The following is a 16,179-nucleotide window of genomic DNA, read 5'->3' on the forward strand; positions in this document are numbered from 1 at the left end:
GAACTCAATGTACTTATGCTGTTCATCGCGACAAGACCAGCCGACAGGAACCACTAAAAACAAGCCTGGCGTGGGACAGTGTCGTGGCGGGCTCACGGCCAGGAAACTCGAAATGCACCATCAACTCAGCACGTAGTCCGTTGGAGACCGCTGAGAATACCGCCGGAGAAGGCCAATCCCCTCCCTGGGCGGGCTCGTCAGCATGCAGACCGCCCCGCACTCGGCAGGTCCCCCACCGGGGGCCTCTCGGCGCAGGCGGCTGGCTAGCTACCATACGGCTTTCCCGGCTTCGGCCTTCCGAATATCACGCACTTACGCAAGCCCCTCTGCCAACCTCGCCGACCACATCTTTACACTAGTGCTTTGACAACCCATCACTGTCACTGTCACGGTCACTGCCACCGCCACCACCGTTACCGCCGCTACTGCCACCGCCATGACTTCCATCACGCCAAAGATCATCGACGACAAAAGCCCCCTCTGCATTCCGTTCATCACGGGACTGTTGGAGAAGCGGTCGTCGCAAGATGGAGACCGACCATTCATAATCGGCCTCAACGGCGTCCAGGGCGTCGGCAAAACGACACTCGTCAAAGCACTGGCCGAGATGCTCACCAAGCTCGGTTACAGTACGCTCGTCTTCAGTATCGACGACCTTTATCTTAAGCACGAGGATCAGGTCGCCCTCGCCCAATCTCATCCCGATAACTTTCTGGTGCAACAAAGGGGCGAGCCCGGGACCCACGACATGCAGCTCGCCCGGGCTTTTTTTGATAGCATCACCGATGGGAAGCCCACCAGAGTGCCGTCATACGACAAGGCAGCCTTTTCCGGCCAAGGAGACCGTCTCCCCGAGAGCCAATGGACCGAGGTGAACAGCCCAGGCCAGCCAAAGGTCCAGGTCGTCATATTCGAGGGTTGGTGTGTGGGGTTCCGTGCTCTGCCGGATCCCGAAGTGGAGGCCAAGTGGAAAGGCCATAGCAGGACACTCCAGCAGCATAAGCTGGAGCACTTACTGCTAGTGAATGAGAGGCTCAAAGACTATGACACCATGACTGACCTCTTGGACGTTTTCATTCACATCGATGCCGAGGACACCCAATACGTTTACGACTGGCGCTTGCAACAAGAGACCGCACTTCGACAAGAGAGGGGCACCGGCATGACGGACGAGCAAGTCATCAAGTTCGTTGACGGTTACTACCCTGCTTACGAGCTTTTTCCAGACAATGTCAGGAGAGGAGTTCTGCCAAACAGGCCCGGTCACCAGATGAGGCTGGTGGTTGGCAAAGACAGAAGAGTGAAAGAACATTTTGTTTTATAAGAACCATCCTGTGGACGGCCTTTGAGGCTGAGTTCAGTACATGGGTATTCGCGCCTCCCGAACGATAGAATAGTGGACTTTTCTTTCCCCGTACGCCAGCAATAACAGGTCTTGGTCATAAGTCGTAAAGAGTCGTCAAAATAGTTGAAGGATTGTCGCCACTCACCCCAACCAACGCCTTGCTCCATTCTGCAAGACGTCGGGTGGCTGAATGCTGCGAAATCTTGCTAGAGCGAGTGCAGCCATTTAAACGTCCTTGTCGGCAAGCATATCTTCGCCCTTGTGCTTAATTTTGTTGAGCTTCTTGGTAATATTCTCTGTCCGGACGCGAACGGCCTCTTCCCTGCTTGCTATCTCGCTTTCGAAGCGGTCGACCATGTCCCGTTTGTTCTTACGGGCTTCCTTCAGCTTCCGAGCGACCTGGCCAAACTGGTCGAGGAACCAGTCGCCCGAGCGCTCCCAATCGCTGACCGTCATCTGCTTAAAAAATTCCTTCTGGTCGGCTTCGCGCTGACCCTTGAAATGTTCGAGTTTGACAGGGAGGCTGTCACCAGTCAACGGCCCAACGGGCCGAAGTAACGTTTTGGCCGGATCATCGTCGAAGGGCTGCTCGCGCAGTTGGGAGTACGTCATTCCTTGGAGCTCGTCGTCAGCATAGTCGCAGCTGTTACGGCGTCGCTTCCGGGTCTTATCCCGTTGATCGCGGGTCGTGGCTGGCAATGGGCTCTCTTGAAGGGTTCGCTCTTTTGGTACCACATTACTACCCTTGGCTCGAGGAGTACCGTGATCGCCCTCGCTGACAGGATAGTCACTTGCCAGACTACCTTCAACCTCTTCATCCTCCTGAAAGAGCGCTGGCCTTTGGGACTCCTGGGCCTGGTCGTTTCTGACAATGCGCTTTAAGTTTTGCCGAGGACGCGGAGCCTTGCGGGTGGGGGAATCAGCAAAGACTCCCTCGTCGTCCTTAAATGCGGAGGGTTCGTACGACCTTCTCACGGTTGTGGCATGAAGGGTAATCTTGGGTGCGCGCCGCCCGGGCGTATCGTAAATAGGCTCACTCGAGTAGGCGTCTTGGGCTTGTTCCTCCATCTGCGAGGGAAGCATGCCGTTATGCATAACCGCGAGGTCTTGTCCTTGGCCATTGCCAAGCAAACGCATCGAGCCGTCTTTTCCTATAATGTATGGTATATCGCCTTCTAGCGACTGTTGCATGTTCTCAAATGTAGGCATGTTGGGCATTGAGGAGGTCATAGGCATGGCGGGCGGGGGGGAGCGAAGACGGTTGCTGATGCCAACATCGAATCGCTCGGAGCGATGGGTAGTAGGTGAACCGAACTGGCTGTCGATTTGAGACTCTGGCCAGAACCCGGTCGCATCGCTGGTTCGCGAATTGGTCCGCTGCCGCTGTTGTCTCGGCGGGGAGCTATCCGCCAGGTCGGGAGGAGCGTGCATCGGTGCAGGAAGTGGTGGTTGAGGCAGGCCAAAGCCAGACTGATTTGGTCGGCGAATGTGTGAAGCTAGAGCTCTAGCAGGTGCGAGTGGCTTCGGAGCAGGCAGCTTGGCGGACTCGGTGATTGCCTGACGGGTGTGATGAGTAAAGAACTGAGGCGTGTCGGGACGTTGCTGTTTCGACTGATCGTCGTTTTCGTTTGGAACGCCTGAGTCCAGAGACGCATTCTTGGCGTACTGGGCCATTCGATTTGCGCCGCTGCTCGGAGGCATGGTGACGAGTGATGCGGACAACTTGCAAAGAGTTGGCAAGGATAATGGTCGGTTCTCTGGTTTGGAGCTCTAGAGCGTGCGACAGCGTGGTAGGGAGGACGTGATGGAAGAAGGGAACCAGGGGGAGGCAAATCCAAGAGCGTCGTTCCTTTTCGTGGTGACAAGCTGTTAAGTTGGGAAGGCTGCTTTACGCTACAGACACCATAGCAACAGTCGAGAGTGTCAGTAGAACCGCTGGTTGGTAGCAGGGGTAAAGATCGTGGGTATGACAAGACATGGCTAGACGAAGATGTCCTGCTCCTTGCTTTTTTCTGGAGGCGTCAAGAGCGTCGCGTCGAGAGCGTGCTGCTGCGCGTCAGGGGGTCTCAATTGCCTGTCCAATTACGTGTAACCACCTAGGTAAGTACCTACCTTAGTGCGGTCAAGCCCAGTGTATCCGTAAGTACCTAGGTAGTATATATTTCATCCCTGCGCTGTCTTTTAAGGCTCAAGGCTCTCTCTGCCCTTACTGTTTCGCATCTAAAAATCCTTTCTCGCTAGCAGAAACTCATGAACTAGCCTTCCTGCCTGTCGGGTGATAGCTAGCTATTACCTGTCCTATTGTTCCTCTTTTCAAGCACATGTATCCATAAAAGAACGTCACAGCATTCTATCCACTAGCAGTACTTCTATGCATGTAACTTAAACTTTATTATAATACGATGTGACTGGTTGGCACAAAATTCTGTAATGTCTGCCTTGTGTTAGAAGCATTAGCCGTGTTCTCTTACGTAGTATCCGTTTTGTCCAAATGTTCAACAAGATACCCGTCTAAATGTTTGCAGGTTCATCACTCATAATGGTCAATAATATAACAGGCATAAAGCTTCCATGAACGCAAAGGTACCTACCTAGTTGACCGTAAACATTTAATATGTACTTGAAAATCCAGCACTTTCCGAATTGCTTGTTTTCTTATCCACCAACATTGCGAGCCTGCTATTCACAGTCTGGTCAAATGGAGAGTGGCACACACGTTGGACTTGCTCATTCGTCCTGGCATCTCACTGGATCAGTTTGACTTTACCTGCTTGCACAGCATGCCAGAAATGTAGATACTTGACTTGCCCTCAAGCTGCGTCATAAAGTGGGCAGTTATCGAAATCCCACTATAGCACTGTCCTCTACTCGCTATACCTGTGAATGTCATATCTTGCCAACAGCAGAGTGTTAAGTCTGGTACTGCTAGATTCCTGAAATGGCATAGGAAACCTGTCGACAGACAGACCCCTGGTGGTCTCTATGAGCTGCCGCATGCTGAGTTGTGACCAGGCTGCTGTAATCCTCCACTCTAACAGATTCTTTATGTGCGCCCGCTGGCCTTTGATCTGCCGTCTTTGTCACTGTGGTGCAGGAGAACTTGATCCCCTCCATCGATATCTCTACATCCACAACTAGATCCTCTCTCCAGCCACCTGCTCAGCCCCACCTTACATGTCTCATCTTATCCCGTTGACACATACGGATGTGGATCCCTTTCATCCAGAGCACCGTCTCCCCCAATTCTGACATCCTTCGTTGCACATCTGCCGAAGAGAATGCTCGCCGCCAGCCTCAACCATGGCAATTCATTGACATCATATCGCACTTTTCGGGCTCCCTCGAGCAAAGCGATCTACTCGAACTAATAGAAAACTCTACTTGATTTTGCGACCTTGAGCAGTCATCGTTTCCTCATGAGTACACCCCTTTCAAGTCCCCCCCTCCATCTAACCTGTAAAGTGGAAGCGGGCTGCTTCCAGCTGGCCGAGACCCTCCCGTGGGGCCACGTACCGCCGGCGATATGTGTTGGTGAAATCTTGGAGGAGTGCCCTCACCTGTCTGATAGCGGTGGAATCGTTGCCGCCGAGTCGCTCCTTGATCTTGGTCATCAATCGATTCGCCTCGACTGGCGTGATGGTACCTTGGGGCAGAAGCTGGATGGTACGCTCCACCCAGTTGGTCGTTTGGGACGGGAAGAGCTCGAACATTGCCAGCAAGACCCCGCTACCATCGGCAAAGCAATCCCGCGGAAAAGTGATCATCATGCCAGCCATGACTTGCTTGACCAACTTCTCGCCGTGATTGGCAAGTAACTTGCTCACCACCTCGCGGATGTGAGCAGCAACATCTGGAGGCAGTACATCCGACGTCGCAGGATTGTCGCCTCCGTACGTGAGGAGATCGCGGAGAAAGTGCAGCGTGGCAGACAGAGGGTCGCGCTGCTCCAACGTCAGAGCGTACACGGCAGCTTCGAAAATGGGACCTAGAAGCTCCGACGGAATCAACTTGGCCGGGTAATATAGGAGCGCGTCAATGAGAAGTCGGAAGAAGTCTTCAATGACATCAGGCAGTTCGCTGGGTTGGAGGTCGCTCATCACCCGTAAGAAAGTGGTGGTCTGGGCTTCGAAGAAGGCGTAGATGCTCTGGGTGATCTCGTGGTTTACGTGCTCCCGATCCTCGGAAAACTCCCTCAGTATCGCCGCCGTGACCCAGAGAAACGCGCCTTGTCTCGAGGCAGCAAAGCCGCCTGCCAGCTTGTTGGCCATCTCCGGCAACAGGGGTGTCATTGCCGTGCGGTACGAGATGATCATGTTACGCCAGCAGCGGCAAATCCTCTCGCAGATGGGAACGAAACCCATGAAATTGTCCAGAATCGTGGCCAGTACCGGGAAAACCTCTTGCCAGTATTTGACGGCGGGGTTCTCCTCGCCGGGTCCAACGTACGGTACGACGATTTGGATGAAGATGGTGATAAGCTGGAGATGGTCTGTAGTTGTGTCAGCCGTAGGCATCCTTTCAAAACATTGGCTGAACATACCTGCGAGGGCCAGCTTGCCCTTGTCGTCGGTTGCAACGTTGGCTTTGTTCATCAACCGCTGGACCAACGGGTCGCAGTAGAGCTTGAGGAGCTTGTAAATCTCGGCAGGCGGCTGCACAGCAACGACGCTAGCAACCCCCTCTGTGATCTCCTCCTGACTCATATCAGGCAGCTTGTCAAGAATCTGGTCGTAGAATGTTTGCATCTGGAGTACCTGTCCGCTCAAGAGCTGTTTGCAGTCGGTGCAGAAATACTTGATCGCCATGGCGGCAGCCCTGACGACTTCCTTTGAGTCCGTCTGGAAGGAGGTTACGATGTAGTTGAACTGAGGTTCGAGGTACTCAGGATGGGCAGAAGTCCACTCTGTGTACCGACCGAGAACCATGATGGTGGCGAAACGAAGCTTCTCGTGCCCGGGGATCTGAACAAGGAGGGGCATCAGTTGCGGCAGTACAACGTTCTCCTCCTTGTCAACCATTTGTCCCATGGCGCGCATGGCGAAAAGGGGTGCCTCCAATTCTTGCCAGTGCGGGACCGATGACGCCGAAGCTTGGCCGGCGTATTTGTGCATCCAAATTTTGATAGCTGCAAGCACCTTTGTGAGGCAGTCAGTCACGCCCATCACCTCGCAAGAGTCCTTCAGGGTGTCGCCCATCTGGTGTCGGAATTCGCGGAACTTCTCCTCTGCCTCACGGTCGCCGTCGAAAAGATCCGTCTCGCTCGCCGATTCCGATTGCGGGTATTCCAGGTGCTTGAGCAGGATGTCCACGAGTTTCGAGTACGTATCCACAAGCTGCAGTCTTGCCTCGATGTATCGTTCCAAAACAATGTACTGCTTCAACTCGTACCAGAACTGGAACGTATGCTCAATGACATCCCGGTCCTTGTCTCGGGCGGCGCACTCAAGGACTGCATCGACAAGCGATCCGAAGTGACCAGGCTCGCGAGCAATGGCTACAACCCAAGCCTCAGCGGCCAAGGCAAAAATCTTGGTGAGTGACTTGTAAACCTCGGTGTCCTCATCCTCGACGGCTGCCGCGATTCTCGGACGCAGGGAAATGACTCGTGGAAGGAGGACCTGAATGACTTCCAAGTTGTCGTCCACATCCCTGGTCTCTCTAAAAATCGTGCACAAGCACTCTGCTGCTTCCTGTGATGCTTGATCATTGCCGACGGCGTTGAAAATGACGTCGAGTAGAGGAGAATTGACAACGGTGCTGACGGGAACCTCGCGCAGCCACGAAGTGATACACTCCATCAGTTGAGGATTCTGGGCCGCACTCGCTGTGAAGATAGGTTAGTACCGTTCGGTACATGGAGGTGGCGACGCTGGAGGCTTACCTGACGATTGAGCATAGTTGATGAGCAGCTGCACAACCTGGTCCGTGTTGTCACCCAGCAATTCCCTAGTCCGTTGGGAAAGCTCTTCTTCCTGTCATTGCCAATTAGACTCTAATCCTTGTTGATATCGGCCCAGCAAAACGACGTCGCGCGAAGTAGAAGGCCGGTCGATGTTTCCGTGATCCACATACAGTTAAGGTGATTTTGCGGCCTTCGGTCACCTCCTCGGGGAGCACGCGCAAAAAATCGAGAATGGCAGCGTGGCTCTCAACGCTGTCACCGAGAGATGATACGACTGTAGGAAGTACATCTTTCCAGTCCTTCATCTGCACCGCCAGTGTCGCCAAACAGACGCAGAGCTGAACTCGTATCGGCTTGGGACCAGCGGCGAAATGTTTGAGAAGGAGGAGGATCTGATCCCGTAGCGCAGGCAGTTCGGTTTCCGATACTTGCGTTGCCAGGTCGTAGGTGATCTGAAAACCCATCGTTAGCTCGTTGCCATCAATACACAATGCCGCCTCGACCATCTACCTTTCCGCGCAAAGTGATAGCCGCAAAGAGCTTGGCCTCGGGCTCTCCGTCCGATTGAAGAATGCCGATAATGGTACCCCAAGCATCTTTCTGTAGCGTTGGTCAGCAAACGGCCCACTCGCACAATCATCGTAGGTCGGGATATCTAACAGATTTCTGGAACCGCTCCAAGTATGCGTGCGCCTTCTTCTTGCTTTCCTGCTCTCCTCCTCGCATGGTCACCATAGCCGACAGCACATCGCTGGGTGCAAAAGCCTCCGAGGCTCCATTCGCTGCCATGCTGAAGACCAGAAGAGGGTGTCGCAAACGTTAATCGTTCGGGGTGTAGGATAGGTGACGGGGGCGATTTCGGGGTGAGGCGGCAGTTGCAGTGCAATATGGCGTCGCGCTAGGGCAGCCGCAGGTGGAAGGAATGTTAAAGTCTCAGGCGGCGGAGAAAAGTCGTCAAGTCGTTTTCTTTTGAGATGTAAGGAGCGTTTGGCTGCTGGGTGGCAGTTGGAGGTTATCAAAGCGGTGCGCCGACGACGTCCAAAATTGGCAGATGGATGGAGGGGGCGGAGGGAGGTCGCGAATGGAAAATAAAACGTCAGTCAGGTCAGGCTGGCGGGACAGCGGGCGGATCTGAGCACAAGGGATCCGTTCAACCTAACTAGAGCCGGCTAAGACACTTTTAAGCAGCATGGCCTGGCTTGCTTAGTCCCAGTAACTGGGGGCCAATTGGGCAAGAGAAGGTACTTGAGTTAACCACCAAAGCCAGCGTAGTGGGGAAAGTACCTTGCACAAGCACAATCACCCTCAAGGGAGAAAGATACCTGCGAGGGAGGCCTGTCACCCAAAAACAGGGTCCATAATTGGCTTGGAGGAACTGCATCGCATTGGGCCGTCTGGGACTTAGGAGGGGGGGAGCAGTGGAACATCGTTTCGCCAGCTCCGCCAGAATTCTCCCAGGTTGGCCGAACTTCGAGCAGCATCACATCGGTGCGAGGCAGTGTCTATCGCCAGCCTCAACGCGGTCCAGCTGACCTTCCGACAGACCGATTACCTCACGACTCTTCACCGACCTGAGCCGAGTTCGACTGACAAGCACTTTCAAGTCCAATACGAGCGCAGGCAATCTAAATTATACCGGTTACCCTCGATCCCAATTCAAACTCGCGAAAATGACCGGACGTGGAGGAGGCGGCGGTCGCAGGGTGCTGCTCCCACCCATCAACTTTATATTCAAGCTTCTCCAGTACGCCTTGGCCCCATCAGCTCCAGTGCATCAATAGTAAGCTGACCAGTCGGCAGACAACATACTACCGTTCAGATTTGGCTCTACGAACAGCTGTCGATCCGAATCGAAGGCAAGATCAGGGTGCGCGGGATCCTCTCAAACGTCGCGTTCCGTTACAAAGGCTGACTTGGATTTGGAAGGGTTTCGATGAGTTCATGAACCTCGTCATCGACGATGCGGTTGAAGTGAAGCAGATTACCAAAACCAACCTGGAGGAGAAGCGGACACCGCTGGGTATACCGTTCTCACACATAGTCGCCGGGGGCAAACGTGCTAACTTGCATGCAGGGCAAATACTGCTGAAGGGCGACAACGTCTCGTTGATCCAGAGTTTATCGAACTAGAGAGGAATCGAGTTGAGAAAAGGACGACGCCGCCGACGGCGAAGCATGCTTTGGGGCGATACACAAAAGTTGATACCACGGGGTTGTCACCATAAAGGCAAAGCTAGACGACGTATAGCTATTTGCTGCGGGAACTGTCTGCCGGCCTCTTGACCTCTCCGTTTCCCAGGATCAGGCCATGGAGTTGTTGGTCGTGCTGCGCCACAGGAACCGGGCCATCTGAGGGCTGGGAGAGGAACTGCTCCGATAGAGCCAGGCCGTAGAGCAATATAGGATGCCTCAGGGACGACAACTCGCTGTACTTTGATGCGTACCTTCTGATAAAAAGATCATAAAACCCCTTCCCATGACCCAGCCGTCGCAGTGAGCCTGAGTTGCTGTCTATGTCAAATGCGACTCCAGGAAGTAGCATTAGGTCCAGGAAAGACAGCTCGGAGGACTCTGCGCCAGGTTCGCCGAGAACTCGGTCTCTCTGGTTTACCGTCCTGGGGTCGATGCTGGGAATGCCCCATTTGTCCAGCTGCAGGGATTCGTAGTCGTGTAGGTCGCGCAGCCGCACCATGTCCATGACTCTGGGAGGTGTTTCTCCTGGCGCAAAGGGCGACTTGTGCAGGTACGGGATGTAGACGTGTTTCCCAGCTAATAGGGCATGACGCACAATGTCGTCTGTCTGGATTTCGCCTGAGGGCATCGAAAGAAAGATGCTAACCTTCTGCGCCTCCACGTATGGTCTAAACGTCTTGAGTGTCTCAAAGACGGCTTGGCCTAGGGGCGGGTGGTTGTTAAAGCCATGCAGGGGAGACTCCGTTCAAGGAACCACTTACTCTGGGCTTTGATTGAATCGTGTGCGATGCCAGTAAGTCTGTCCTTCATAGCAGAACGCAGCTGGTTCTTCGCAGCCACCAATGAAGCCATGACTGCTGCCGGGAAGAGTTGGTTTCAAGATCAAGTGGATTAGTTGATGAATTGTTTTAGACGATAGAAGAACGAATGCAGGGGATGGATGATAGTGGCGATATGTCCGAACTCGCTCAGTCCTGTTCAAAGTCTCGAGAGAGTCATTACTCGGCTCCGTTGCGATGACAGGCGATTGGTGGTGCTCCAAAGACCCCGGTGGGTCTGTAGTGGTTACTGCGATGGCGGGTCCAATATTTGCATGACGAGGCATGCATTAAAACAAGACATGATTGGAATCACTCTTGCTCCAGTTTCAACGATCGAAGGAATGCAAGGAGAGTAGAAAGGAGAAAGTCAACCGTCGACGATTGTACTCCTCAGATAAGTCCGTTCCAAACCATCACGAAAACATCAAAGCAGAGAGGGAAGCTCTCCCTCACCTGGCAGTCAGGCGCAGCACTCGTTCGACCATGATTGGAGGTGTACGGTCTGTATATCTGTAAAGTGCTTACTAGGGAGTTGTTTCTCTTCCACCTTGATCAAACCATCTGGCTCACCTCTGGCCCGGAAGACTACACAACTGGCCGACTGCCTCAAAGCCAAGAGATCAGACTTCGAAATTGGTTATGGCCGCGCTATTGGCTGGGTCCACGGTACCGACCGAGTGGGTGTTTGGCCACCGAGGTGGACTAGGAAGGACAACGTGTAGCTCGATACCCCCTTAGGAATTGAAAAATCGCTCGAGGAAGCCGTCGGCGTGTGGAACAATGCTTATGTGAACTGGAGGCTACTTTGTAGACAGACAGGATAAGACAGCGGGTTAATTCTCGTGGGCGTGCCAAGAGTTTGGAGCGGTGGCTATGTTGGTCACAGACAGGGCCACGCGGATGGAGGACGGCGGAATGGACAGGGTTGGGCAGTTGATCCTGACAGCTGCCTTTAGAGTTCTCACCTCCACAAAGGTCGCTCGTTGCATGGTGCGTCTGGCGGATGCTCCTGATGGTGGCTTGCAGCAGCAGCAGTTCTTCATTGGCGATAAAGTCCGAATTAGGAAACACGCTGAGAGACAGCAGACAGACAGGTATGGGCGGATACGGAGCTTACGTTTTTGCTTATGAGAAGACCAGCTGATTACTCCACATAAACCTTAGCTCTGCCCCGGATTCTAGGGGGACGCTCCGGGGAGCCTGGCTGCATGGGGGGAGGATGGAAGTTGATGGATGGGATGGCAACCAGTGTGCGAGACGTCGGCTGGTCTCGGGGCTGAAAGCCTGGCCAGTGAACAGAAACAGAGGCACAGCGCCAACCAATTTGCCAAGGCGTGGCATTCCGCTACCTTGCTTCGTGACTCTCCTGATGGCTTCATCGGGTTTGGGCTCGTTCTTGGTACGCTGCGAGGGCTGTTTGCTAGCCTGGCTCAAATTTCCCAAAGCTGCACGAGTGAGGGGTCGCGGCTAGGCAATGAAGAGAAGCAAAAGGAAGGGCAGGCAATGACTGGTACAGGCCGGAGCATGTTATAACAAAAGTTTTCTGTCATGGCCGTGCCCAGCCGTATAACACGAGGTTGGGATTTCAAAAGGGTACGGCATCAGAACAAATTCAAACCAAGGAACCCCAATCTAGTGACAACCTGTTGGTTGCCTTTCCAAAAACATACAATACATCCGGTCATCCGCCGTCGCGTGAGGCTTGGGTTGGCTTGAGATGGAAACGCATCCTTGCTCAGCGAAAGAACCTGGGGAGAAGAAGATAGACACCCTTTTGAGAAGGAGATGAGCCCCCAAACCTTGTGCAGCATTGAGACATTTTTGCCATCTTTACAAGACACAACAGGAATGTTGAAGAATTGAAGCCCCCAGCATAACGAAGGCAAACATGAGGCTATGAACTACTGCAACAGAAAGCAATGCAATCAATAGAAGCAAGGGAGATTTGTGATAGAAATGATAGCATATAGCAGAGTATTTGAAAACCATCAGGCGACGGTGTGTCAGACATATGGGAGTAAGTGCTGAATGCGCCGCAACGACAAGAACTCATCCCTATCGTCGAGACCACATGTTGCAGTCTGCAGAGTGTCCATTGTCCGTTCGCCAACGCCGGCGGGTGGAGTCCATGTCCTGCAGCGCCCTGCATCTCCACCTCAGTCTGCGGTCATCTCAACGAGATGATCCAATCAGTTGCTGCCTAGGTGGGTAGGTAGATAGCTCGCTGGCCACCTTTTGCTGCTTGCTGCACTCTGCACTCTTTACAGACAGGTACCTACTCTGGACACTACCCACCTGCACAAAGACACATACACCAAACATCAGCCAGCCAACTGACTACGGAACCAACTCATCACCTCTTGGGACCAAGAATTTCCTGTAGTTAGATGTACCTATCTATCTCTGCTTGTATGTGTAACTCCCTACCCATTGCCTGCGCAGCGTTATTCTGATTGAATGTGGGACACCAGGCACAAGCCAGACAGGATAGTACGCGCTACAAATAAGCCCGCAGTACCTATTTGGGTACCTAAGCCTCCCTCTCCCATCGACAGAACCACAAACCCCCAAGGCCAAAGGATAAAGGCGCTAGCCAAGGGTGCCTAGGTAATATAGGTACTTGGGTAGGCATGTACCTTCCTAGGTAGTAGGTAGGTCAAGGTGGAGGTACCCAAGTACCTGATGTGACTTCACTGGCTAACGATGTACACTACCTACCTACGCACTTGCTGTCCCTTCGATGGACCTTGAAGCTCGAGCCACAACACAATCGCGGAGATCCACTTGCCCTTCAAATGCATTGGAACAGAGAGAGTATAGCCAAGGTTTCCCCCAAGCTCCCGTCTGTCTCGGCGTCTCTGCCTTTTGTCTCCGTTGCCATTCCATTTGCCTCTCTCGCCGCTTGGTGCTGTGGTACGTTTCCTGTCCTTGTCCTTCCTCCTTTCCTTTTCCTTTCCCTTATCCCAAATTCAAATACCTTGGGTTGCCCCTACCTCTGCCTCCCTCCACCCTTCCCCCATCACCCCGTTTTCTTCACCTCCTTCAACCTGAATCATTTTTTCCTGCTGCTTGACTGGACTGACATAATCGCTCAGTTGTTTCAAGCAAGGTAACGTCGTCATCGCGACCTGTCGCTTTCGTGCTTTACAGGCGCGTCCCCAAGAGCTTCCTCAAGCATTGATCCTCCGATACCAACCCTAAAGTAGTCGCATCGTCAATTCTATCAGGCGCTCACCATGGCTCAAATCCCACCTCCCAAGTCAAAGCTTGACATCTTGCCCAAGATGCAGGCAAAGGGCCCCTTCTCCGTCCCCTCACCCGGCGTGGAGGCCAAGGACGGCGAGACCGTGCCGCGCAGACTGCCGCAGGCCGTCCCCGACTTGATCACGATTCCTGGCGGCAACATTACCACCACCTACGAGCTCGTTAAGCAGAGCGCCGAGAAGTATGGCAACGCCAGGTGCCTGGGCTCGCGCAAGCTGGTCAACACCCACCGCGAGACTAAAAAAGTCAAAAAGATGGTCGACGGTGAGGAGCGCGAGGTCGACAAGCAGTGGACCTACTTCGAGCTGAGCCCTTACGAATACATCACCTTCCACGAGTACGAGCGTCTCACCCTTCAGCTCGGCTCTGGCCTCCGCAAGCTAGGCATGATCAAGGGCGACCGTGTGCACCTCTACGCCGCCACGAGCTCGCACTGGCTGGCAATGTCTCATGCTGCTGCATCACAGTCTATGCCCGTCGTGACGGCGTACGACACGCTCGGCGAAGAGGGTCTGAGATACTCCATGGTTGCGACCTCCGCGAAGGCTATCTTCCTCGACCCTCACCTGCTGCCGACCCTTGTCAACGTCCTCCAGGAGGCCAAGGACATCCGCTACGTCATTTGGAATTCTCAGAACCAGATCCAGCAGACGCACGTGGAACAGCTCAAGTCTGCACACCCCGAGATCCAAATTCTGAGCATCGACGAGTTACGGAAACTCGGAGAGGAGAACCCTGTCGAAGCCGTTCCTCCCACCACCGACGACTTGTGCTGTATCATGTATACCTCGGGTTCGACCGGCACCCCTAAGGGTGTTCCTCTGAAGCACAAGGCCGTTGTTGCCGCTGGTAAGTCAAATGGCCTCTCAGACGCTGCGCCCAGAACGACGCTTACATTTTCAAGTTGCTGGTGTTAGTGCCGTTGTGCAGCCCTTCATTGGCCCTGGGGATGGCCTCCTGACCTACCTCCCGCTCGCCCACATTCTCGAGTTTGTCTTTGAGAACGCCTGCATCTACTGGGGGACCACCATGGGTTACGGCAATCCCAAAACGCTGTCCGACAACTCGGTCCGCAACTGCGCTGGTGATATTAGGGAATTTAAGCCCTCCGTCATGGTCGGTGTTCCCGCAGTCTGGGAGACAGTGAAGAAGGGGATTATCGCCAAGGTCAACGCAGGCAGTTCTCTCGTCAAGACGCTCTTCTGGAATGCGCTATCTGCCAAGACGCACATGATGAACGCGGGTATCCCCGGCTCTGGAGTGCTCGACTCTATCGTTTTCAAGAAGCTCAAGGAGGCGACTGGTGGGCGTCTCAAGCTCTGCATGAACGGAGGTGGCCCCATCGCCAAGGAAACCCAGCAGTTTATTTCGATGGCCATCGCCCCCATGATCATTGGCTACGGTCTTACCGAGACTACCGCCATGGGCTGCCTTATGAACCCCTTGGAATTTAACGTTAACAACATGGGTGCAATGCCGGCGTCCATCGAGGTCAAGCTGGTTGATTTCGCCGAGGCCGGTTACTACTCCACCAACAAGCCCAACCCCCAGGGTGAGGTTTGGATTCGTGGACCCTCGGTTCTGGATGAGTACTACGAGAACCCCAAAGAGACGAAAGAGGCCATCACCGAGGATGGCTGGTTCAAGACGGGCGATATCGGCGAGTTTGACCACAATGGCCACCTTAAGCTCATTGACAGAAAGAAGAACTTGGTCAAGACGCTCAACGGCGAGTATATCGCCCTCGAGAAGCTCGAGTCCATCTACCGCGCCGCTGCTGTGGTTGCCAACATTTGTGTCTACGCCGATGCCAATAAGGCCAAGCCGATTGCAATCATCGTCCCTGCCGAGCCGGCTTTGATCAAACTAGCGGAGAGCATCGGTGTCAAGGGCAACAACCTCGAGGAGCTAGTACACGACAAGAAGCTGCAGGCCGCTGTTCTGAAGGAACTGCAGAATGCTGGCCGTTCGGGCGGTCTCTCCGGGATTGAGATTATCGAGGGTGTTGTCATGTCCGACGAGGAATGGACCCCTCAAAACGTAAGCCTCCATCATGACCTGATGTGGAAAAGACCCGATGACTAACACGACACAGGACCTGGTTACGGCGGCGCAGAAGCTTCAGCGTAAGAAGATCCTGGAAAAGTACAAGAACGATGTTGCCAAGGCCTACGGCTCGTCCTAAATGTGGAAGTTTCTTTCGATTTTCATGATGTGTTTTGATGTTGTAATTATCTATAATTTTGCGGCAAAGGTTGGGTTGGCTACGGAACGCTTGATATCCAGGAGTACAGTGTGCGCGGTTCGACTTTGTAACAATGACAAACATCTTCGTCCGGATATGGAGGGACCTTTCTGGGTCTAATCAGTAAGCTGTAATTCAGCTTTCACTTTAGTACATTTCTCAAGTCCCATCTGGCAGATGGCAGACGTAATTATCGGGTGGCATCGCGTTATGGGGCCTAGGCGGGCCGAGTCGATGTCCCCGCTATTTCGACCCGAGGATGCCGTCCTGGCGGGAGCTCAGGGTGCAACCGTGACCTCTCCCGCCAGGAACCTAGATTGGCAGACCTTTTTCGAACTGGTGATGGTTCGACAATTCTGCGCTTGCCATTCCTGCCGCACTCGCCCTCGGCCAGATGCTGCGGCGGGGT

The 16,179-nt window shown here is 53.8% G+C and overlaps 6 protein-coding genes across 6 annotated transcripts; 3 read left to right on the forward strand and 3 right to left on the reverse strand.

The window, feature by feature from the left end:
* The first annotated feature begins 227 nt into the window (after window positions 1-227).
* Window positions 228-1,514, forward strand: CDEST_08420 (Putative P-loop containing nucleoside triphosphate hydrolase). Its single transcript, XM_062924579.1, has one exon. The coding sequence runs from the start codon at window positions 437-439 to the stop codon at window positions 1,322-1,324; it is 888 nt and encodes a 295-aa protein (XP_062780630.1). The 5' UTR covers window positions 228-436; the 3' UTR covers window positions 1,325-1,514.
* A 1-nt stretch (window position 1,515) lies between these two features.
* CDEST_08421 (Putative extracellular mutant protein) lies at window positions 1,516-3,320 on the reverse strand. The gene has a single exon (XM_062924580.1). The coding sequence runs from the start codon at window positions 3,044-3,046 to the stop codon at window positions 1,571-1,573; it is 1,476 nt and encodes a 491-aa protein (XP_062780631.1). The 5' UTR covers window positions 3,047-3,320; the 3' UTR covers window positions 1,516-1,570.
* Window positions 3,321-4,117: 797 nt separating this feature from the next.
* Window positions 4,118-8,322, reverse strand: CDEST_08422 (Putative importin-beta domain, armadillo-like helical, exportin-1/Importin-beta). Its single transcript, XM_062924581.1, has 6 exons — window positions 7,908-8,322; window positions 7,758-7,847; window positions 7,418-7,699; window positions 7,227-7,317; window positions 5,886-7,169; window positions 4,118-5,834 (listed from the first exon to the last, which is right to left on the reverse strand). The coding sequence occupies exons 1-6, from the start codon at window positions 8,034-8,036 to the stop codon at window positions 4,795-4,797; spliced, it is 2,916 nt and encodes a 971-aa protein (XP_062780632.1). The 5' UTR covers window positions 8,037-8,322; the 3' UTR covers window positions 4,118-4,794.
* A 421-nt stretch (window positions 8,323-8,743) lies between these two features.
* Window positions 8,744-9,704, forward strand: CDEST_08423 (Putative small nuclear ribonucleoprotein E). The gene is made up of 4 exons (XM_062924582.1): window positions 8,744-8,991; window positions 9,048-9,114; window positions 9,174-9,267; window positions 9,322-9,704. Exons 1-4 carry the CDS (start codon window positions 8,918-8,920, stop codon window positions 9,375-9,377), a joined length of 291 nt encoding a protein of 96 aa, XP_062780633.1. The 5' UTR covers window positions 8,744-8,917; the 3' UTR covers window positions 9,378-9,704.
* CDEST_08424 (Putative 5-formyltetrahydrofolate cyclo-ligase, nagB/RpiA transferase) lies at window positions 9,496-10,292 on the reverse strand (the record flags this gene model as incomplete). The annotated part of the gene is made up of 2 exons (XM_062924583.1): window positions 9,496-10,142; window positions 10,202-10,292. 2 exons carry the CDS (start codon window positions 10,290-10,292, stop codon window positions 9,496-9,498), a joined length of 738 nt encoding a protein of 245 aa, XP_062780634.1.
* A 2,594-nt stretch (window positions 10,293-12,886) lies between these two features.
* CDEST_08425 (Putative AMP-dependent synthetase/ligase domain, AMP-binding, ANL domain-containing protein) lies at window positions 12,887-15,899 on the forward strand. Its single transcript, XM_062924584.1, has 4 exons — window positions 12,887-13,174; window positions 13,357-14,374; window positions 14,430-15,565; window positions 15,621-15,899. The coding sequence occupies exons 2-4, from the start codon at window positions 13,498-13,500 to the stop codon at window positions 15,708-15,710; spliced, it is 2,103 nt and encodes a 700-aa protein (XP_062780635.1). The 5' UTR covers window positions 12,887-13,174; window positions 13,357-13,497; the 3' UTR covers window positions 15,711-15,899.
* Window positions 15,900-16,179: the final 280 nt, after the last annotated feature.

The sequence above is a fragment of the Colletotrichum destructivum genome, chromosome 5 (genome assembly GCF_034447905.1).
Source record: "Colletotrichum destructivum chromosome 5, complete sequence".
NCBI lineage: Eukaryota > Fungi > Ascomycota > Sordariomycetes > Glomerellales > Glomerellaceae > Colletotrichum > Colletotrichum destructivum.

Bases quoted from the DNA above. Each gene is read 5' to 3' on its own strand.
- CDEST_08421 (XM_062924580.1), bottom strand. From the start codon at position 3,046: ATGCCTCCGAGCAGCGGCGCAAATCGAATGGCCCAGTACGCCAAGAAT.
- CDEST_08422 (XM_062924581.1), bottom strand. From the start codon at position 8,036: ATGGCAGCGAATGGAGCCTCGGAGGCTTTTGCACCCAGCGATGTGCTG. The intron at 7,700-7,757 runs GTAGATGGTCGA...ATGGGTTTTCAG, and splicing joins CTATCACTTTGCGCGGAAAG to ATCACCTACGACCTGGCAAC. The intron at 7,170-7,226 runs GTAAGCCTCCAG...CTATCTTCACAG, and splicing joins CAACTATGCTCAATCGTCAG to CGAGTGCGGCCCAGAATCCT.
- CDEST_08420 (XM_062924579.1), top strand. From the start codon at position 437: ATGACTTCCATCACGCCAAAGATCATCGACGACAAAAGCCCCCTCTGC.
- CDEST_08425 (XM_062924584.1), top strand. From the start codon at position 13,498: ATGGCTCAAATCCCACCTCCCAAGTCAAAGCTTGACATCTTGCCCAAG. The intron at 14,375-14,429 runs GTAAGTCAAATG...TACATTTTCAAG, and splicing joins CAAGGCCGTTGTTGCCGCTG to TTGCTGGTGTTAGTGCCGTT. The intron at 15,566-15,620 runs GTAAGCCTCCAT...AACACGACACAG, and splicing joins AGGAATGGACCCCTCAAAAC to GACCTGGTTACGGCGGCGCA.
- CDEST_08423 (XM_062924582.1), top strand. From the start codon at position 8,918: ATGACCGGACGTGGAGGAGGCGGCGGTCGCAGGGTGCTGCTCCCACCC. The intron at 8,992-9,047 runs GTACGCCTTGGC...ACCAGTCGGCAG, and splicing joins TTTATATTCAAGCTTCTCCA to ACAACATACTACCGTTCAGA. The intron at 9,268-9,321 runs GTATACCGTTCT...ACTTGCATGCAG, and splicing joins GGAGAAGCGGACACCGCTGG to GGCAAATACTGCTGAAGGGC.